The 22661-nt window shown below is 40.2% G+C and overlaps 2 protein-coding genes across 8 annotated transcripts in view; one reads left to right on the plus strand and one right to left on the minus strand.

The window, feature by feature from the left end:
• stoml3a (stomatin (EPB72)-like 3a) lies at positions 1–5438 on the plus strand. 4 transcript variants are annotated; one of them, XM_086216498.1, is made up of 8 exons: positions 1–84; positions 589–1088; positions 1574–1677; positions 1937–2009; positions 2422–2504; positions 2669–2872; positions 3438–3572; positions 3643–5438. In XM_086216498.1, the coding sequence occupies exons 2-8, from the start codon at positions 1010–1012 to the stop codon at positions 3832–3834; spliced, it is 870 nt and encodes a 289-aa protein (XP_086072624.1). In that variant the 5' UTR covers positions 1–84; positions 589–1009; the 3' UTR covers positions 3835–5438. The 4 variants fall into 4 exon arrangements, with proteins under 4 accessions (XP_086072624.1, XP_086072625.1, XP_086072623.1 ...); XM_086216499.1 differs by having other exon boundaries at positions 896–1088; XM_086216497.1 differs by lacking the exon at positions 1–84 and having other exon boundaries at positions 428–1088.
• The window catches only part of mtus2b (microtubule associated tumor suppressor candidate 2b), a 23848-nt gene continuing 5570 nt past the window's right edge, over positions 4384–22661 (minus strand). For 3 of the 4 annotated variants that reach the window (XM_086216492.1, XM_086216489.1, XM_086216490.1), the window contains exons 4-15: positions 21954–22148; positions 17876–18013; positions 16856–16954; positions 15564–15757; positions 10460–10526; positions 9260–9474; positions 9052–9157; positions 8895–8968; positions 8453–8551; positions 8252–8371; positions 7836–7936; positions 4384–6769 (exon numbers count right to left, since the gene is read on the minus strand). In XM_086216492.1, the coding sequence (XP_086072618.1) occupies positions 6562–6769; positions 7836–7936; positions 8252–8371; positions 8453–8551; positions 8895–8968; positions 9052–9157; positions 9260–9474; positions 10460–10526; positions 15564–15757; positions 16856–16954; positions 17876–18013; positions 21954–22148 (1616 nt within the window). In that variant the 3' untranslated portion in view covers positions 4384–6561. The remainder of the gene's footprint in view (positions 6770–7835; positions 7937–8251; positions 8372–8452; positions 8552–8894; positions 8969–9051; positions 9158–9259; positions 9475–10459; positions 10527–15563; positions 15758–16855; positions 16955–17875; positions 18014–21953; positions 22149–22661) is intronic. The other variant, XM_086216491.1, reaches the window with a different exon arrangement.

The following is a 22661-nucleotide window of genomic DNA, read 5'->3' on the forward strand; positions in this document are numbered from 1 at the left end:
TGTCCTTAAATATCCTGGAAATGAAAGTATCACAGTTGCATCTTATGTCAAAGAGCAAAGCCAGTCTACAATGTGTGTGACAATGTGAGTAAGTAAAGCTGTAACTCATAAAAATGTACAATCGTGTAACTAAATCATGTGACTGAGTATCATGTGGCATCTATGAAAGCCCCCCCCCCCCCCCTTGAAAAATGATGGTACAGAGCTGCTCATGTATCAGCTCTGTTGAGACACGCACAGGACAGAGAGCTGCATAGAACCGCAGTTCTCTTTGGAATAATAATGTGTGTGTGTAGAACCAGGAGACACAAGAGAACTGCGGTTCTATGCAGCTCTCTTGTGTCTCCTGGTTCTACACACACACACACACACACACACACACACACACACACACACACACACACACACACACACACACACACAAGAGACCAACATATTAGCTTTTTATTTATTGATTTTTACTGTGTAGATATGTTGTTCATGCTATAGTCATGCTACTAACCCTGATCCTGTTTCCTTGTCCCTTCCTGTCTGTATACCCCCCCCCCCCCCCCCCCCCCACCACCACCACCATGTCGGACAGTACAGTCTTTTAATCTAACTTTACTTTACATCCCACATTTACGGTGATAAGGGATAAGATGCAGGCTTGCATCCTCTCCACTGTTCTCGTGTTTCTTGACTTGGATGTCCTGCATTATTCATCACCTGCAGTCAACAGGTGTCGGACTCCTATACCTGAATGTAAGACGTGAACTTTAAGCTTTCCAATACACCAGCCGTATAGAGGTTGTTGGGATCCATGGTTCATGTTACCAGTTGGCACCCATGAGGTAAGGCAGAGGGCCCCATATCATCCGTTGGGTGTTACGGGTTTGTGTGTCTTGGGTTTAAGGAAAGCAAATGGCACTGAGGTGAGGAGATAAGCCACACCTCTCTGGGAGAGGACACTGGTAAACAAGGACAGAGCCGCTGCCTTCCATCCATCACACGGACCACCTACTCTGTAATGATCTCAACAACGTCCAGCACGGCTGAGATGGTTACGCAAGGTAAACTCCAGATAAGCTCCATGGAGAATGTTGAAGGTAAAAAATATATATATATATATTTGATCTGTTAAATAGTGAGACTTTACTGTCAGTGTTCCTTTAGCTGTGAGAGGCTCAGACAAGGAAAAGAATTATTATCATCATTATTATTATTATCATCATTATTACTATTATTATCATAGGAAATGTGATATATTCACTTACAGGTCGATGTTTTAACGATTTAGTCCAATTTCTCTGTCAAGGTACAGTAGTATCCAGCTTAGTGTGTAAACATTTTAGGACTCCAGCGGATTTCTGGTGTCCCTTAGAGATTAATTACATCATTAGTCGCAAATGAGAGTGCCAACAATTCAGTGCCAGCTTTTGATAAATGTTTTGTGTTACCTTTAACAGAGAGCATCTAATTAAAATAACTGCATGAACAGAATTGATACTTTGGATTCGATGCAGACTGAATCATGGACTTACTCTCAACTGTCCGCTCGAAGCCTGTGAAGTGTTTTCTGTTTCCTCTACAGACAAAAACTCAGGGAGACTCGGGTGTTTTGGTTGGATTTTGGTCATCATTTCCCTCATCTTCATTGCAGTAACCTTCCCTCTCACAATATTTATGTGTGTGAAGGTAGAGTATATTTACATTGATTAAATTGAGCCAGTATGAGAGAGGTAGAAGACAATAGCTGATATCTAATCCTGGTGTTATACAATACCACATTTGCAATGTGATACATGGGTCATAACCTTAAAGTGGTGCATTTTGTCCACTAATGTGGCTTCATGTAGTAAGATGCTTTTTCCCTTCCACATTTCTCTCTCTCTTTCTTTCTTTCTTGTCTTTTTTTTCCTCTCTGTATGACTGATTGTGAGCCCCTAACACACAGATCGTGAAGGAGTACGAGCGAGCTGTCATTTTTAGGCTCGGCCGAATCACAGACAGGAAACCTAAAGGACCTGGTATGTTTCTGATTCCAGTACGGCTCTTTACAGCTGCCTGGTTTGTGATCAGGTAGAAAATGAAAACATAGATAGGCCCGCAGGCTCGACATGACAACGCTGGAGATAAGACAGTGGGAAACCAGTGCAGTAGCTGCATATCCAACCTGACTGAACTTCCTCAGAGAGCAGTTGGTTATTTTGACACTGGCCGTATTTTGATGGAGAAACGTCAATGGTAAACAGTCGAGATTTTCCAGAAGCCTCTTTTGTCAAATTCTGCATCTTACCCACGATCCATAGAAGCAACCTTTAAAAACCCGTCCAGTTTTCTGTTTTCTTCGCCGCATCTAAAAGCAACATGTGTAGCGATGAACGGTGCAAAAAGTTGTAGTTTTTGTAAACTAAAAGATGGACCTTTATTTCTCACCAGGACTTTTCTTTGTTCTGCCCTGCACTGATAACTTTGTAAAAGTTGATCTGAGAACTGTATCCTTTGACATCCCTCCACAAGAGGTAAGAAACCAGGCATCATTTATACGTCAATGGTGTCATTAGAAATTATTTTTTTTCTACGAGGCTCTTTTAGCGTGTCAGAATCTCTGTTTTAGGCCTATGACTATTTGTAAAAAAGAATTTGGTCACAGCATCATAACCTGATGTTTGATTATATTCTGCAGATTCTGACCAAAGACTCAGTGACAGTGTCCGTGGACGGCGTAGTGTACTTCCGCATACAATGTCCCATTTCATCTGTGGCCAATGTGTCAAACGCGCACTCGTCCACGAGGCTGCTGGCTCAAACCACCCTGAGAAATGTTCTGGGCACCAAGAACCTCGCAGAGCTGTTGTCTGACAGAGAGGGAATATCCCTCAGCATGCAGGTGAGGCTTAAACTGCTTGGTGATCAAGAATTACCATTCAAGTTTAATTTAATCCAGCTCCCACAACACTCCCATTTAACCCCTAAATCAACTTTTGAAGTTTAAAAATAAGAATAAAGAACATGTTATACATACATTCCTTGTCTGCAAACAGGATATGAGACCATGCAGTTTTTCAAATGCCATTTTAATGTCATTATCGCCATTACAAAACACTCACTTGTTTATTTTGCATATATTTTGTTCTCCTTAACTTGAAAACGTGACACACTGTCCTTTTTTTTAAAAAACTTTTTCGAACACTAGGCTTTGGAACCTCATACCTTCATATAGTGTTAAATATTCATTCTCAATATTATGTCCATTCTGGTGTAAACCAGCACATTCTGATCTGTCTTTACTCAAAGCTCCTTAATTGTCATCGATTTCACAAAAAACGGTGTTGACGATTGTGTTGATCAGGGAGTTATTATGGCATAAAGCAAAGACAAATGATACACACAGAGTAATTTATTTAAATATAATTGATCTGCAGTATTGGTTTTAAGTGACATTTCTCTCCCAGGAATCTCTGGATGAGGCCACCGATCCGTGGGGTATCAAGGTGGAGCGTGTTGAAATAAAAGATGTGAAGTTGCCTCAGCAGTTGCAGAGAGCCATGGCAGCAGAGGCAGAGGCCAGCCGGGAGGCCAGGGCCAAGGTAAAGAAGAACCATTGCAATGGAATATTTCATTTCAGTCTGCCATGATCAAGAATGGTCTCTGTTCCAGATTATCGCTGCGGAGGGAGAGATGAAGGCCTCTCGGGCCCTGAAAGAAGCTTCCCTGGTGATCGCTGAGTCACCTTCGGCTCTTCAGCTGCGATACCTTCAGACCCTCAACGCCATCGCAGCAGAGAAGAACTCCACCATTGTCTTCCCTCTTCCTATAGATATACTGCAGAATTTCATGCATGGGAAGTGATTCATTTAAATTTCCTTCATATAATAATCTCAGTTTAATCAGATTTGTACTGCCATTTTCGCTACATTGTTATTGTTACCGTTTTAAAGGGACACACCAACCTTTTTAGAAACTATGCTTATTGTTGCCCTCTCAAACCTGCAGTTCCTCTTCTGTGTATTTAAGTTCAAGTTTATTTTGATTTGTCCTATAAAAAAAAAATCCTCTTCATTATATCTTCTTGTCCGGCACAGAGGACAATGGCAAATAAGTGTGATACCCAAAAAGTTGTTGTGTTCCTTCAAGCTTCTGTGGTATCTTTTGTTTGTACAAGAGGTCCTGCATGTTAGCTGCTCGATTGCACTCTGCACTTCTTAATCATAGAACCTTGTCTATTTTTACTAACGCAAAAAGAATGGCTGTAAGTCATTAACTTATTTAAATATATTTAAACGTGCATTCACACAAACTCTCGCATTTGTCCGATTCTTTTCTTACTGTGATTTAATACTTAAATACAAAGTGCGACATATACAGTATAGACTGTGTGTTGTATCACTAACCACAATATTGTCAAACAGCTAAGCTACAGTTGCAGTTCTGGAGGAGGACAATAGAAATAAATACATGAAGTGCATATGAAATATAAAAACACAAAATAAACCACAAAAACCCTACAGACATGCGTTTATCCAGAAAATGATTTTTTTTTTTTTGTGGACATACTGAATACAATCTTTACACCAGCATTCTGATCAACGTCGCGCCTTCTCTTATGTCACACGTAAACTGTAAACAAGAAACTCTTCTTCTTACATGGGACAAACATTCAGTAAATGAGTACAAGTTCATGTCCACAGGACACAGAGGCAATCAGTGCAATCGGAGTACCTGATGGAGAGAAATATAACTTCCACTACCTTTCAGAACACAGTACAACCATCTGTGACAAGCTGGTTAAACATAATCAACTTGCTGTTATAACAAACGCAACTCACCTACAACCTGTTTGCACAGATTTCCACATTTCATGTGTCCGGCGTGGTTGATTAATATGTTATCTTAATAAAGTTCCCTAGTCAGATCTTATATATTTGCTGACTGCATCGCGCTCTTTAAAATATGTATACAGTACATACTCTGTACATCCAAATAATTCTACACAAATGATAGACATGGAACAGACAGTTGAAATGTAAACATGAACATATGTTAAAATAAAAACAGTTACGGCAGTTGCTTCCCTTCGATGAGTTCGCCTGAGATTATTCTCGACAATGAGAAATGAGGTAACAACTCGGGAATGTGCATGCTTACTTTTGTTATTTTGGATTCATTTTGAGAAACTTTAAGTCAATCGGGAGTGAAAATGGGGAATTAAAGCTGACGCCAGACAAGTGTTTTACTTCATATTGGTTTTTGAGTTTTTCAGAGGAGAAATTCAACCAACAAAGAAAAACAATTATGCCCGTCAGCTGCAACAGCAATGATGAGGTACACTCAGAAACAAGCAGCAGAAAAAAGAAAAGAAAAGGATAGGCTCTTTCCACAGCAGCCATTTTGAAATGGAAGCCTCCAATTCAGTCCTAACAACTTTTGGCATTGATCACATTACCAACTTGGTAATTATAGTCCAGTTCATCCCTGTCAAGCTGCACCCCAGGTATGGCCCAGCTAAGTGGAACAGCGCCATAATTAATGTTGCTAATTACACTTGTGCATTACCTTATGGTGACATGCCAAAATGGCTGCTGTGAAAAGGGGCATTTCAAACAGTGTGAAAAAACAAAACATGAATTACTTTGTTAAAACATTTCAACAACACCCGCTGCACAATTTATGGCTAATTTTGCAGGAATTAGTAGTACAACTTTGGCGGTTTCCACAAAACCTGCACTTTTGTAGGAAATGTCAATATGTTCTCGAAATGTTAATATTTTCTGATGCAAAGGAAAGATGAGGGGCACCTTCTCACATTAAAAGAGTTTGTCATTGTTAGTCATTATTTCTATGTAAGTCAATATATTCTGTTCACTATTTTTTAAGATAAAGGAGGTTACTCGTGTTGGCCCTCCATATCATCACACTAGATACTAAAATGAAGCACCTGGAGGACACGACATGCTTTAAAGAGAGCGATAAATGTACAGTTTGTTTTTTTTTACAAATTAAAAATAATAATTCAGCATGTTGGCAGTTCAGTGGATTTATGAGTTGCATTTTTAGGTCAAACTGGTATCCAGCTGTTGGAGAAGAGAGGATGGATGGTTGCCAGGGTTTATGGTTAGGTAGTCATTAATTCACTCCTGTGCCTTGACAGACGTTGCTGGTGGAAGAAAATGGACGGAAAAGGCGCTTCTTGTGTTTGTTGTTGCACTTCTGATGTTTGCTATGTTTTGTATATCCATCATCCTGAGTGTTGATGAGAAGGTAAAGATGGAAATGAAGGCAAAAAATGGGAATGAGACCCTGCGAGTCCGATCTTGATCAAAGCCTCACAGGGCTTTGAGGTGTGTGTGTGTATGAAAACAATTGACAGCAGATTTCCTCAGAACACAAGAGGCGTGATTAATACTACAATTCTTGATGTCAGCCATTAAAATTCCTGGAGTTTGACTTTGGAAATGCCTTTTAACAAACAAGCTATTGGTCCAACTTCATAAAATCCTACATTGTTAATGGAGAAGAACAAAGAATGTTAAAAATCAGGGCTTCCAGTGCCACATGTTCGATTCTCCATTGAGAAAGTCATTGATGGTAGGAGTGTGGGCGGGCAGGAGAGCCTGGTCCTGAGGGGGGGTGATGGATGGGGGAGCCGCTGGGTGACATGCGAGGGCTCAGTTCACCTGTCTGGAGACGCCACAGCAGTTCCTCATTAGTGCGACTCAAACGCTTCTTCTCGTTGCTCTCCTTCTCCACGTGCACTTGCAAGTTGGCGTTCTCCTCAGAGAGTTGCCTGAGGGGAAAAGACAGTCAAGTGTCTGCTAGCTTTGGGCTCATATTCTCTGTACATTCCAGGGATTGTGCTTGTCAAAAATAAATAAATAAATAAATTGAATCAAAGGGAAATAATCCAGGAGCGTGACACAAAGCACTACGTGTAGATGTAGTTTGAACACACACAAAGACATGAATATGCATCATTTAGCTCACACTTATAAAGATGCACATCCACAATCCTGTTGAAATTGCTAATGATTTTCTCTCCCATCTTTATCCATTGATTGATGTAGACACTCTCTTACTATAATTAATCACTAACATTATTACCTCCTCTGGGGAGGTAACGACGGGATCACCAGCATTTGTCTTTCTGCTTGCAGAATTACTTAAGTTATGGATTCATTTTTTTTTTTTAATTTGGTGGCATGACAGAACTTATGTAGAGGAAAAATGGGTTATATTTTTGAGATTGACTGAATGCCATGCCAAGGTAAAGTTACTCCTGATAGCATGTGTGTCCCTGTGCTGCAGGTGTGTGCAGGCACTCGGGGATGGTGGCGCTATATACCTTCGCTGTGATTTTACCAAATTAAATGCAAAAAAAGCAACTTGGTGATGCAAAGACAATCATGCATGGTGGATCAGGCAAAATAAATCAGTTTATTCTTCTATATTGGTTACTGAACTTCATATTATCCATTGCAATACACCAACGATGTTCATATTCTTCCTCCTATAAGATGGCAGTGTTATAATGTACCACGTTTATTACTTAGTCATCTATGTTTGTGTTTGGAAGTTTGGTTCGAACGCAGTCAGATTCCATCTTTTGTTAAGAATATGTTTGTACAAATGAATGTTTGAAAATGTCAGTATCATTAAAATATATAATCATAAAAACCATCATGTAATGCCTTTATGCAGCACTTTTAGTGACACAAATACATGAAGTCACTTGCTGGACATGCTGCAGTATTCGTGGTACTTTTATTTCAGTTTTTGTCTGTTAAATTCATCTACATTTTAATCCTGCTCATTTTCTTTCAGTCTGTATCAGTAAATATTTAACCAGGTCCGACCTGGACACAGCAAGGTTCTTGTCTATTCGTTCCTTCAGGTCCTCGTTCTGCTGCTGTAACACTTGCACCCTCTCCTCCAGGTACACATTCTTTTCAGCCTGCTCAAAAACACAGAGGAAAGGCGCACAACTTTAAATTCTTCAAATGCTAAAAAGGCCAATTATGAGAAATGAAACAGGCAAATATATGATTCAGACATACAATGGACACATTTCTTCCTCTAAATATTGCCTATGTGAAAAGTGAGACAGTGCTTCTTTATTTTTGTCATTCGCTGCTCAGACATTAGTTATAACTCAAACTTGAATCTACACTTGATTTGTGATGTTTTGACAAATATTTCTTAACTTCAATGACTAACTACAGTTGCAAATGTTTCCTTGGTTGCCATACAAAGCCAGAAATTTAAAGCCTACTATTTTCTCCAGTTCAGAAATCTTAAGTTCCTGTTGATGGATTTGTTGATTCTTCATTTCTAGAACTTCTTTGAGACTTTTCAGGTCCTCTTCGATGTGTTTATATGGTGCCAAAGCATCCTGTAAACATGAAATTAAACCAACGTTAATCTTTACAGCCAAAACATACAACAAACATCTTCAGATTTATTTCTGCCATACCACTATCTGGTCATCTGTACTCTTGCGAAGAGCTTCCTCAAAACGCTTCGCTCGGTCTCGAAGGCTGCGGTTCTGAAATGTCAGTGTGTCCACCTGATCCTGTTAAGCAGACAGATATTATAAACATGTAAGTTACTGTCACGTGCTTAAAATAATAATAATAGTAACAACCATACTAAATGACAGTATCAAGAAATGGAACATTATTTTATGTCCAGTATCAATCCAATCTTTACCTTTTCTTTTTCTTTGAAACACATTATTTTTCTATCCAAGTCAACGTGAAACATATAATGTAAAGAAAGAAACACATGCAACCTGAATCAGTTATGTAACACTTGACACATGGCGCCAATCTGTGTTTACCTGAGCATTTATGTGGGGATTTTGTCAATGGATGAGATCAGATTATATATAGTGGTTTGTGTGGGGCTGAATTTACCTGTAACGACAGTCTGATCTTTTCAAACTCCTCCTCCAGAGACTTCCTCTGCTGCTCATGCGCCATCTTTAGATCTGACATGAAAAAAAAAGTTATTTCTCTTAACCTGCAGAAGAGTGAGTCAGTTAAGAAGAGTGATTTCTAGTTTTTGTCACACTTTTCACAGTCCTGGCATGCTCCTCCTGTAGGGTGGCCAGAGTGTTATTGTGAGCTGTCTCCATCTCCATCAAGGAGGCCTCATGGTTATCACTCATCTCCTCCATCTGAGCCAAGAAAGTAACAGATGAACTCCCCCCTCGATGAAGCTCATGCATCCCATCATCATCGTCATCACTACCATCATCATCATCATCAAATACACACACCTGCTCGTGCTGTTTGATCTGCAGCTCCTCCAGCTCCGCTCGATGTTGGATCTGCAGTTTCTTGGTCTTGGCCGTATGTTGCGCCTTCAGCCTCTCCTCCAGTGCTCCCAGTTCCCTCTGCTGCTGAGCCCGCAATCCCTGCAGCTCAGCCTCAAAATGGCGCTCCAGTTCCTCCTTCTCCTGCTGCAGTTTCTCCCAGTGTGCAACACTGAAAGCTGCAACACAATGAACAGTTGCAGTTGGTTTCACGAGGGCCTAAATTATAATCCAAAACAACAAAAGAATATAGAGCAGCTATTGCAGCACCGGATATGATTTCTGTCATCCAGAACCCCAGACCCCCTCAGACCCCGGACCCCCTTAGACCCTGGAACCCTTCAGACCCCAGACTCCAAACTCAGCACCCTCCTCATCCTCCCTCCACACACACTAAGTTAGACAAGAGTGACAAAAACAGACAATGAAATAAAAAGTAGCAGTGATGCAACTGTCTAACTCATGAGTTCTTGAATGAGTCTGAACCACAGAATAACTGCAATGCATCTGGATGTCTGGGAGGTACACCTCCCTTTATAATTTAGAACAAAATGTAGGTTAAAGCCCTCTCTTGCTGTTTGTGCTGTAACTCAGCAAGTGTTTCACTGTATCTTTCTTGTTTTCATGCTTTTAATGTGATCTAAACTGGATTTCTATTAAATTTTGGATATTATTGCTAACTTCTTGTGGGAGCCACATGGGATTATTGATTTCTTGAGGAATCAATGATATCCTTTCAAGGATTTGCTTCATATTTTAGTGAACTCTTCAAACACGAAAGTGCTTCATTCGAGAAATAAATGACTTGAAACTTTTATGTCCCTTGATAACAAAATGGGATTCTTGTTGTTTTATTAATAAAATCTTTAATCTCTCATGTACTTCAATGGATTTTGTGCACAGCAACATTTAATCTGAGTTTTATCACTGAATAACATGGGTGCTTCAGATGGATGTGACAGTTTTTACAAATTTTCACTGTAAATAGAAGCCCCTTGAAAATCTAGGACTCAATCCAGACTTCCATCAGCAGAGTGGTCTCCCGGGGACCAGCACATCCACTCTGCTGTATTATACATGATGTGCTGTGCTGTGAGGTGAGAGTGACTCACTGTTCTCCCTCCTCCCTGCGGTGCCATATCTACCTCACCCCATCCCACTTACCCACTTCATCCCTGATCCTGGCGAGCTCCAGGGACAGTTCCCTCTCCTTCACGATAGCACTCTCGCTCTGAAATGCAGACACATCCAGCAGTGAACACTTGTGAACAGTACAAACACACCTCTTGAACTGAAACTTTGTAGCGAGGTGAAATGAATTAATATACACTCAGTTGACAGCTAACTAATTCTACCTGATTTGAAAAAAAAAAAACAAAATCCTTCCAAAAATAACCTTTCAATCATAGAAGTTACATTTACTTTTAATTCATTAATGCCGTTTGACTGTTGTGATTTAATTCTGGATGGGGGAAAAAAATATTCTGAGTTAAAACTAGTGCTGTACATGTGTTGTTATGCTATTTTCTAAGATTACAACAAAAATAGTCCAGACCTAAAAATGAATAGACAAAATGGGTCTGCAAAGAACTCGTCCTGACAGAATGAAAATATAAGGTGAAAAACACTTCCTCTAATAAAAAAAAAACACCAGCCTTTTTAATTTTTCTACCCTTGAATTAAAAAAGTATAACGTAATATATCATTGCTCTAATTTGCACTGAAGTGAAATTGTCTAAGGCCATAAAAATAACAATAAAAGGTTGATATAGTTAATATGCCACAATGTCCTGCACAGACACTCGAGAATCATTCCGTCACATTTTATAATGGATGATAAGTAATGGCGTGCTACCTGGTGCAAACACATTATAGTGGATGACAAAACAAAACAGAGACTGAAGTTGATTTATATCTTGTTGTATTTCTCTGTTTGTATTAAGAGTTGGGTACCCCACACTGTATTTTTTTAGGGTAGCAATTCATGTCAAATCAGTTGATGCCACATTCTTATATTTTATCGAAATCGCTTTTGAAAATTCCATTTCAGAAGGCTGGAGCCAGAGTAGTACGCTGTTATTCTGATATCCAAACATTGTTATCATCTAGACCTCCTTTTTTTCTTTATACCATTTTTGAATCAGACTAAAATGGCAAGTGAGGGATCGACAACACTGGCTAAATGGATGGGCTGTTGCTGGAGGTTCCAAATTCTAGGTACTGGTACCAGAAGCAGTATCTGCTTAAGCACCCGACCCTATTCGCCATATGTATCCCTTCTATGTTGTACTATTTTGTCTTTAACTGCCATCTAAGTCAGGGGTTCCCACAGCGGGGGTCACGTGACACACATGGAGGGGTTGAAAGATGATTTCCATAAATAAAAACAGGTTTAGAAGTCATTAAAATGACATGAATTGTTTCTGAAGGCAAAAACAGAATTATAACTTATCACAAATACAGCAGTTGAATTCTATGTTTAAATGAGCCTATTCCTGCCTGTTCTACGTATACATGCCTCCTTCATCTCCTGGGATAGTGGGTGGGGTGGGGGGGAGGGGTGAGCTGGCATTTTTATTTCAGGAACCCCTGATCTAGGTCACCAAAGAAAGAAAGTATAATTAAGACACTATTAAGCCTCCATTAAAAGTAAATTACTATATTTACATCACCACTTCAAGGTTAAATTCCTCTCCATGGATCCACTGGGGACACTTTATGATGTGACACCCTCAGAGGCATGATTTACTCAGACACTTAAATCACTATTGATCATCGAATCTCTAAAAACACAGAAATACGTCCACACTGTAGCTTTTACTGTACATCAAGCAAAGCTCACGGTCCTAACAAGCAACAAAGAAAGGGCAACAGGTAAAATATGTATGAGATAAGATCAGCAGCAATGATGTCACTGCCCTAACAGTGACCTCATGAGGGACAATGGATGAGTGGAGGGTTGGTTTTTTTTCTTTTAATCTCCTCCTCAGTCCTGCCCAGACGCCCCCATCACCACTTTTATCTCCAGGGACTTGTGTGACATGCATCTTAATTCTTCCATCAAATATCTCCACCCTCCCCATGGCAACTAATTCACTTACAGGGCAGAAACCAATGACCACGTCCAGTGTTGGTTATGACTGAATATTTTTGCAACTCATCGATAGTTTGGAAAAAATTATGAGGATAGTAATCAAAGAACAAGAGAAACAAGCAGCAATCTAACCAAAATCCAAAGAACGGATATTATATTCATTAAAAAAAAAGAAAAGCCAAACATCACATTTTAGAAGCTGAAACTAGTTCATATCTGGCATTGTCTGTGATGAATAAATTATTTTGGAAAGAATCAGACAGCAGCACTGATTTCATCTTATGCAAAAGTATATATGAGGCTTTTATAACGAGGCAGCTCATTTTCGAATGATTTAATGAACCACTTCGCAATCTGTACCCATGTATTCAGTTTCACTAGGAACATTAAAAGCTTTAAATAAAAAAAAAAAGCTAAAATGTGATGTACTATAAAGTAGGGATGATGCATCCTAGGTAAATCAGCCTTGGTGACCAGAATACATGCAAGATGGACACAATATATAGAAATACAGATGTAAGAATAAAGCAAAGCAACATTAGTGTGTTTCCTGCATCTCTGCAAACTCTAAGGAAAGCATAACAGTGCGACAGATGAGCCTGCTTTGACTCAGCATATTGATGTAAAGCTTCCCCACTCTCTGCACCGGCTCTGTCACTAGGAGACGAGTGAATATAACGCTCATAAAGATCGACACACTCAGCCTTCTCACTCACATGCCCACAGCCACATATATAAAGGAATCATTGATGCTGAAACAAGCCTGCTGACTGCAGAAGATCCCAGCTTTACCGTACTGTCCAGACAGAGCATCGAGAGGAAATGGAGCCTACAGCAGCAATGGCCCATACTATGCTAGCAGACGGCAGCATCCCTGGGCTGGCTGGAGAGGCAGCAGTGACAGATGAAAGTGCCAGAGAGATACAGAAAGAGAGAAGGACGGGGGGAGGGAACCAAGCAGAGGAAGGAGAGGGGAGGAGAGATGGGAAGACTGAAGCCTCACCTCATTTCCTGGTTTGCGTTCTGCGTTTATCCCTGCTGGAACAAAGACTGCCAGCCCTTGCCCAGCTCTGCACACCCTCCCCTTAAACCCCCGCCAACACGCCCAGTATCACATTTATGGCAAGGCTTAACACACACACACACACACACACACACACACACACACACACACACACACACACACACACACACACAAACACACACACACACACACACACACACACACACACACACACACACACACACACACACACACACACAGGGGTCTTTTGCATGCTTGAGGACAAGCAGGAGGTTATGGGGGAGGAGAGAGGATCAATAAATGGACAATGATCTGTTCTGTTGTCCAATTCAGTAAAGCGCACACACACAGAAAGAAATGAAACAATCTCCATAATTTTCATTGTTGCAATAATATCCACATACTGGCTTTGGATATTAAGAATATTATATAATTTAAAAAATCTGATAATAAAGCTCAATCAAAAATACACAACATCTAAAAGATGCTGATGCTCACTCAATAGAATATTAGTGTAAAATTCATCAACATCCAGACAAGAAATTAACAACGCAATAAGGGGAAATCTGAGATATTATAGCCGAAACACAATATCTTGCCCAATATCTGAAAATGGCATATTCTATATTCCATCGATGGAAGGACCGGCTACCGAGATTCCCTGTGATGATCATCTCACACAGTAAGCACAAAGAAATGCTCATAAACAATCCTTGCACTGCTATTTCATCAGAACTATAAACTAGTCCTATTCTGCCTGTGTCAGTCAAATTTAAAGTGCAGCCCAGTGCTGGCAAGCAGCTCTACTGTCATAAATCACCTCCACTGTGGCGAACATGTGGGTGGGGTGGGGAAATGTCAGACATGCAAGAAGGACAGCGGGACAAATGGGTGAGGGGGCGATAATCCAGTCGGAAGAAGCAACCCTAGATCAGAGTATGCAAGCAGATTGTTTGTACCACCTGAAGCTGAACGAAGAAAGAATGTTTTTGAGTTTGGCAGGTAAAGACGAGAACTTGCAAAACAGGAGGATTCCTGTTAAACACAAGCATGACCCCACGCTTGAACGTATGAATGTCGACGATGCTCCACAAACTTGGCTTCTTCAATGAAGCTCCTTGAGACAAAACTCACAAGCTTTTTTTCCTGGAAGTACTGTTGCTGAAGACTCATTCTCAGCATTTTCAAAAGCCCACGAGATTAAGGTTGCAAAAACAAGCGACTGGCTTTGTGAATTAAGTCATTCCGACAAAAAAAGCACACCAGCACTACAGGTGTCATTACTGTGTGTGTGCGTGTGTGTGGGGATGTTGCACACTTTGTAGTAGCATCCTGAATCCTCCTGTAGCTGTCCTTTGAAAGTGTTCACAGCAGCCTTGTGTTTAGAAACATCAACAATAAAACAGAAATGCTATGCTATAATTATTCTCTAGAATAATTGAATTATGATGATGCAGCTTTTTTATTCCAGTAAATGCTGCATGTGCTGCATGTGCTGCATGTTTGCACGGGACATCTAATATATCTATAAACTTGCCTTAAACATAATTAGCATAAGATTGCAAGTAATACATCCAACATCAATGCAAAACGTTTCAGGCAGAGGCAGTTATTAAAAATGACTGTCAACACCCTTTCTATCCACATGATGAATACGAGCCTATCATTCACTCTTCTTTGCTTTTTTTTTTTTGGTGTGTTTCTATAAACTTCAGAGGGATATAAATCTGGCCGCTAAGAGCTCCACCATGCTCCCCGGCCAGTCGCTAACTGTGTCGGTTTGTCATGTGTGTTTAGCAGCTAGAGAGCGATGGGTTTTTACAGCTTTCTATCTGAGGTTAGCAGCCTGCAAAACCTGAAAAACATAAGGGTGGTGAAAGTGAAAAAAAAAACAAAAACCTGTAAATTTTAAAGCCTCTGACACTACAAAGTGTCATGCGATACATTGCCATAATATATAATATTTATTTGAACTTTGATTAACTTTAAAACAGGCAATAAAGAAAAGAGAAGAAAAACAAGTCGTGACACCTGCTGCTGTCCTGTTTTATGATTTAAAATGTGCAGCTTTAATGTAAAGATACGGTGAATTTAATTGAGAAGTTTTATGAAGGTCTTAAAGTCAGGCCTGGTAATAGGCTGGGCCATACCTTATGGCAGAAGTGCTGGGTGGTGATGGTGAAAACGTTCATGCACAGAGAGGCCTGCTTTAACTGGGCCTGGAGGCTCTGCAACTGCAGGGCCTGCTGCTCACAACGCTCCCTCAGCTGCTGGATCAGAGCCCGGTCCAGCTCCTGGGCCCTCTCAGTTCGAACCGTTGAGACCCCCGCTGTCCGTCCACGAACTGAACGAAGAGGAAGAAGGGAACATATTGAGATACTGAGACATATCTAAACACTGAATTAAGAATCTTGAATTATTATTACAAAGAGACGACCGATTCTGCACTCCAGCTCTGTCTTCATGATTTTTTCGAGTCAACAATTGTTTGTTTTTTTCCATCAGTGTTTTCAGCAGCAAAAATGTAATTGGATCATTTTTTAAAGAATTTGGATTCTGCTGCTGGCCAATAATGGATGATAATGATAATTTGGGAAATTTATTTTAATAACTGGAAAACTTCGCAGCCTTTTTCAGAGTGAAAGTTGAGTGAAGGGGTTGTATTCTCCTACTTTACCACTAGATGTCACTAGATCCTATTTTCTGGTGTTCTAAGCATCAGCTTTTGCTCCCTGCTCAGCACCATGAACATCTACTGTATATCCTCTTTCACACACTTTCCATCTGTAACGGTATAAAATATCCTGCATCAGAGCTCTCCGGATATCCAAGTTGAAATGAAGGTTCAGGTATTCTGTCTGTCTGGTGTCTGAGTAAAAGATAAAATGCTGACTTGAGTTACGGTGATCCGAGCCAGCATGATTACAGCTAAAGGAGCTACCCCAGCTACTGTAACTGGCTGCTATGACAACAGCAGTCTGGGTTATGGTATGAGACAGAAAGCAGAGAGAGAGAGAGAGAGAGAGAGAGTCAGTCTAAGATACAATGGATCAATGGTTGCGAAAAATTATGAGGATGAGAACGAATTCCTTCTTTTGTGCAACATTTAAATAAGCACATATCAGATATGTGCCCCATGTGTAATACGAATGAAATGAATGCGAATTACCATGAGTGCACAGAATGATGAGCTTGTGACCTGCTGACAGCAAACCATTTAAATGCAGCCTACAAGTGCCAACAGTAATAAGTCGTACCAGTGTGTCTAGTATATCTGCTTGTCTAATCTGACTGTTAAACAAAGTGGTTGTTTCTTTCTCATAACCTTTAACAAAGAGAGGTAAATTAAAAAAAAAAAAAAAGACCATTAACAAGCACTATGTCACCCAGACTTCATACAAACGGACATAGACCTGCAGCAATGGGATTCATGAGGACTCACCTGGGGACTGAGGTTTGGGCGAAACCACTGCAAACCTTTTAGGGGACGACTTGACTGCCGGCGGCGCCTCTGGGTCCTTTTGCATCTCTTTTCTAGAAGCTGTGAGGTAAAGAAGCAGTTTTTAAAATGCAAAAAAGAAACAACCAATTATTCTTTAAATCATTAATATGGTGCATCTTCATATTCATACAGTCACAGAACTTTATAACTAATTCAAGGTGTGTAATATAAGGATCCAAGCTCCACCTTGTCCAGTTGTTTAAATGCCTTTGTGCTTACACAATTCTACTTCATTAAAAATACTCCAATGATATATGAATAGTAACATTGTGACAAGGGTTATTCTGCATATCCAGTACTTTTCTGTGCCTTTTGAAGATAATAACTCTGTGCTTTGTTTAATTCAATCTCAGCAGATGAAATAAGAAAAACAATGACTAAATAATAGCATCCTTATTTCATTCCATTCGTCAACCTTTTTTACATTTTCTTCTAGGGAAATTTCTCAACCCCTCACACTCCACATTGAACTATTCACACACACTCTGTGAAGAGAGTATTCCAAGTGGCTTCGTTTCATTATGCGACAGATCAAAAAGATTGAGGACCACTTAGGTAAACCGCTAAAGAGAGGCGATGAAACGAGGTGCAGTGACCACTAACTGGAGTTGCTGCTCCACTTCACACAGATTGTACGGAGGAAAGAGTGAGTCTGGTTCTGGCTTGTGGTGTAATACACTACGCTCATGTCTATGAGCTGTCAGTGCAGACAGCAGTCCCCTCTACAGTCTAGCGTTCCTCCTGCCACCACCCTGCTGCCACCCACACACACACACACACACACACAAACATACCCACACACTTGCTTACACATCCAGTCTCTGCACTCACATGATCACAAGGCAGAGTGACCTTGAGCTGTGGAAACAGCTCTATAACATCGTCACATGAGACAACAACAAGACTAAACATGAAATCAAGCACTTTTTTCCCCGTTAGCTGAGTGCTGCAGGAATATACCGAGAGGAGAGCCGCGCTGTGGTGGCAGAGTGCGTCGCTGGAGGCTGGGGGCATTGGGAGGATGAGGGCGGGTCTGACTGTAAGAGGAGGAGTCACTGGGTGCTGTGGCTTTGTGTTGAGGTGTGTCATTGCTGGGATCTGCAGGGCAGGAAGGATGTTATTGGTTTTTCAATTATGAACAGGTAAATTATAAATAATGCAACAAAGACCGTTCCTTAAAAGACAGAATGCAATTAGCATGCAGTTGTTTGTGAGACTGAGGTACACAATTGTAATTAATACAGTCTTATTCTCTTGGTATATTTTCCCTGTGACCTTGATCTCATAATCAGCTTTAAGTTTATTATAAATTAATGCAGCTGGCCAGTTTGAAAGTAAAACCCAGGAGGTGATTGTTTTATAGCTTTCATTTTGCAATTTGTTCCCCAATTTAAAACCAGCGTTAAAGGTCCTTGACCGTGTTGTCTTTCTGTTGTATTTTTAGGAGTACCTACAGATCATTTTCTTTCAAGAGTAGTAAAATTCACAGAGACAAGCAAAAAATCAGAACGCTGAAATGTCTTAATTATTCATAACATCTGCTTTTATGCCTGTGGTGCTGTGCAGAGATAAAAAGGCATAATTCTCAAATGATCTGAAGCCATAGCAACAACAAGTAGTCACACCAAGAACAAATACCCCCTCGAACTAACTAACTAATTAACTAATTAAAAGGATTCTCATGCAATATTTGATAAACCAGTGATTTGGCTTGATTTTGAAATAAAAAAAACACCATTCTGATATAACATGAAACCACAGATATTTCAGAGCTGTTGTACTGCATGTGGTGCAGTACTGCAGTGTACTGACAGCTGCGGTGTGAATATTTAGCACACATCTGGTCAAATGAAATCTTCACTGCAATGGAATGGATTGATTGAAAATAATCAAAGGGGTAGCTAAAAAAGGTTTCCGCTTCAATGCTGACACTTGAAAATGTTCAAATGTTCTTTCCTGGTGAATATTAGAGGTTTAAAAAAAGGAAGGCACATTAATAAGAAAAGATTAAATCATTTACGATATAGAAAGGCCTCAAGGCTATGTGAAACCTCCAGTGAGAAACTGGAACCGTCCTCTCTGCAACACAGAGAATTCACCTGGGAGAGCTAGCAGATGCTTTTTTCCCCTGAACATGGTCTTACTAAAATGGAGGCTGCGCCAGGAATTTTATTGGCTGAGGGAGGCACGGGAGGCACACACACTGATAAACGCTTGTCTTGTGCTTTCATGTACAGTACAAATCCTTCCGCTGCTGCCTTCTCTGATCAGAGATCAGTGTTACAACATCAAGACTCATGAAGGACTTTACTCTGCTGGTGGCTAATTCACGACTAGTGAGAGCCAACAGGGACACATACCGCATTTCTTAGCGTTGCTCTTTTGTCTCAGTGATTAAATATTGTACAAGATGCAATCAGAATAGCATGGATTAGTTATAATTTCTTCACCTCATCTTCATATGATAGCAAACAAAATCCATAGGAGTTAGTAAGGATTTGGGACAATTCAGTAATCAAATAAGGCTGTAAAAAAACTTTGCAGCGACCAAAATTGATATCAAAAGTTTTGTTGGCTTCTTTGGATGGATTCTTGAGATTCAGTGCCAATATAAAAGGCAAGTGTAGGCAGGGGCAAAACAAACTGTTCCCTATAGTATAATTGGTTTATAGACATCATTTTAAATGTGTCTTTAATTGGGCCGGGGAGAAGAACGCAGGGCAAGTTTTCTTTTTAATCTGCAATGTTACACTTCGTAAGCTTTTTTCAAGAAGACAGTCAGTCACGACGGAGCTCAAAGACAGTAATATACCAGTAAGTGTCTTTTTTGTTTTGCTCTACACAGTCAAGCAGAATCAAACCACTGCTCGCACCAGAGAGGTTGACTAAAACTGACAAAACGCTGGGTTGTGAAAGCACCGTAACACTGACATGCATCTGCACTGTTGCACTTTAATCTAACGTGTTTATGAGTCCACTCTTTGACCTTTTCCACCAACAGGTTGAATTCTAGTTGCTTCGACACACATTGGAGCGCTTTTGCAAACAAAAAAAACCAACAACCCAAAAAAACAACTTGGCTGGAAGCAAAAGAATGCAAGTTGTCCCGTTCAATGTCCCAGTGGATTAACAGGTGAGTTAAAGCAGACAAACAGTCTCAACACACACACGATTTCCTCTTCTTGCTAAAAAAGCAGTAAAAGATTCCAAGGATGCCCTCACATACGCTTGAGCCAAGGACAGCATGAGCCCATCGACATATCTGGCAATCAGAGCAAGTTATTACCATGCCACAGTCACACTTGTGCTTCCAATACAATCACACAGCACAACAGAAATGCCAGAGGAATTCTGATAAGTTGTAATTGATTTTGGTTGTTTCGGGTCACCCTTTTTTGTAAATAGACGTGAAGACAGTGTATTTATATCAATTATATCTGCAAATGGATTTAAATCTACATTTAAATAAAGGTCTATTAAGTCGCCATCTATTACCAAATGACATAATACAATTTCAATTAAGCCTAATGAGAGCCCTAGTTGGACTGAAGAATCTGGTTGTCAGTGGTGTCGTTTCCTGTTGTCATTTTCAGCTGCAGCTTCAAAATAAAAGCTTTTAACCTGGCAAAACACACAGCGACACTCATGAGGAAGTTGTCACAGGATGCGCAACGGTTGTCAGTGAGGTTACACACATTAGCATTCGTTGTACAATCATTCGTGTTTATCATTTTTGACAAATATTGGTGAATGTAATAAAGACAAAGGAGTTGTCCAGCACACTTGAAACAATCAATGCACAGCCCTCCCACTTGCGATCTTGATCGTACAGCGGTGAGATACACAGCAAAATCATCTGTAATGAGATATACAAATTTGCTTGAGTTCTATAATGAATTCATTGGGCTGTACTTGACTGTCTCTGCCCAAAGTATCTCAACAAATGACTTACGCTGAGACACGTTTGTATCTTAATAGAAAATAAATAAATGTTCTCGCTCCTGGTAAAACGCAGCGTTCACATGGTTTTATTGATTTACAGTTCAGTTCAGGTAGACAGCATAACTGTCCTTCCAGGACAGAATAACAGCGTGAGGTTAGTAAAAACATGAGCTTTTGTTGGAGCTCATTGGAACTGAGGGACAAAGAATAACAGTGCTGGTATGGCATGTAAAATATTCTGCCGATGAGAAGTAGCAGCACAGAACTAGAGCATTAGCCTCACTCTGAACTCCCCAGCCTGACAGAAACATTCCACGTTAATTGAAAAGGTAGCAACAACCTTGCTGCAGTGATGCTTTTGCATGTCTTCTTTAAGAAATAAGCAATTTCTCAATAAAGTTGTGTAAAGACATTTTGACAGCTTCATTTGATAAAAGAGAATTTACAGCACAACTACCCTCAAGGGGAATAGAATGAAGACAAATAATTTGTTTGAAAGTATCACATGTTCAGAGCACACTTTCTGGAAACATCAATTTGTCTAAATATTCCATGAATAAATGGGCAGTATTTGTAGATATTGGCCCAGAAAGTACACAAACACCAACCAGAGACTTATAATACATATACTTATAAATGATTTGTCAATAAAATTATAAAAAAAGATAACTTCCATTTTCTTAGCTTGCTCTGACAGTTATCTTACATTTTATTATGTAACAACAATCAGATTCTCCACTGAATTCTAGTCCACGAGAGCTGGCATCAGTCTTAGCAAATGCTGACTATTAAAATGCTGCAAGATATATATAAAAGCCTTGAGTGTCTGCTTGTTGTAAATGACTAAAAAACAAAGGAAGCGAGAGGCAGTTACTATAGTAACTGCCTGATGGAAGGGACAGCCGCCCTGCTAGAGAACTCATACACTCACGGGATGAAGCATAAATATGGAGTGTCCTTTATATTCGATTGAGCACTGCTTGATATCTGAAACATTTTGTCCGGGACTCTCTTCAGCCAAGCTTTAAACATTGCAAAAATACTAAAACAAATTGCTATGTAGGCTATCTGTCAATGAAGAGAAAACGTAACTCACGCTGAGATGTGCGACGTGGATCGCTGTCGTTCGATTGGTTTGTGGACACAGACGAGACACTGGAGCTCCGGACGAAGCCGAACGCAGCCAGTCGGGCAGGTGGCAGGGTGGAGAACCCTGGAGGACGGAGACCAGACTGCCCTGATTTCAGCAGGGGGTTCTTGGGGGACATTTCTGGGCCCGACTTGCTTTGCTCTGCCGGTTTAGAAAACAAGCAGTGGGTTAATGATGAGAACTACTGCTGATTTTATCTTTAAATCTGCCAGCTCTGGATTAAAATATGGTCAGGATCATAGACTTATTCAGTCATGCTGTAGCTTCAATAGCTCTCTACCAAGATAACGCTTGATGATTAGAATGAGCAACAGCTACAGTCTGAATTAATTTAGTCTTTATGGTTTTCTCGAGATGGAGTACACAGAGCTTTCTATTAACATAAGGTGTAAATGATGAAATAGCACAAACCATATGTGGACGCTGACTGGTCTGTAATTTATGAGGTGAGCAGGTAAAATATTCAATGCAAATTGGTAGCGAATGTGAAATACATTGCCTTCAAATGCTTTGCACTTCAAAGACTTCTAATGCCAAAAGCCAAGCCTCTGCGCCCACAAGCATGACAGAAAGAAATTTAGGGCACGTCATGCAAAAAGCTGAGGGATCATCCATTGCAACTCCACAAAATGGAGGGACGCGCATAAGATAGAC

Source organism: Aulostomus chinensis, chromosome 10 (genome assembly GCF_037954235.1).
Source record: "Aulostomus chinensis isolate RoL2024-O1b breed Wild chromosome 10, RoL_Achi_v1.0, whole genome shotgun sequence".
NCBI classification, from domain to species: domain Eukaryota; kingdom Metazoa; phylum Chordata; class Actinopteri; order Syngnathiformes; family Aulostomidae; genus Aulostomus; species Aulostomus chinensis.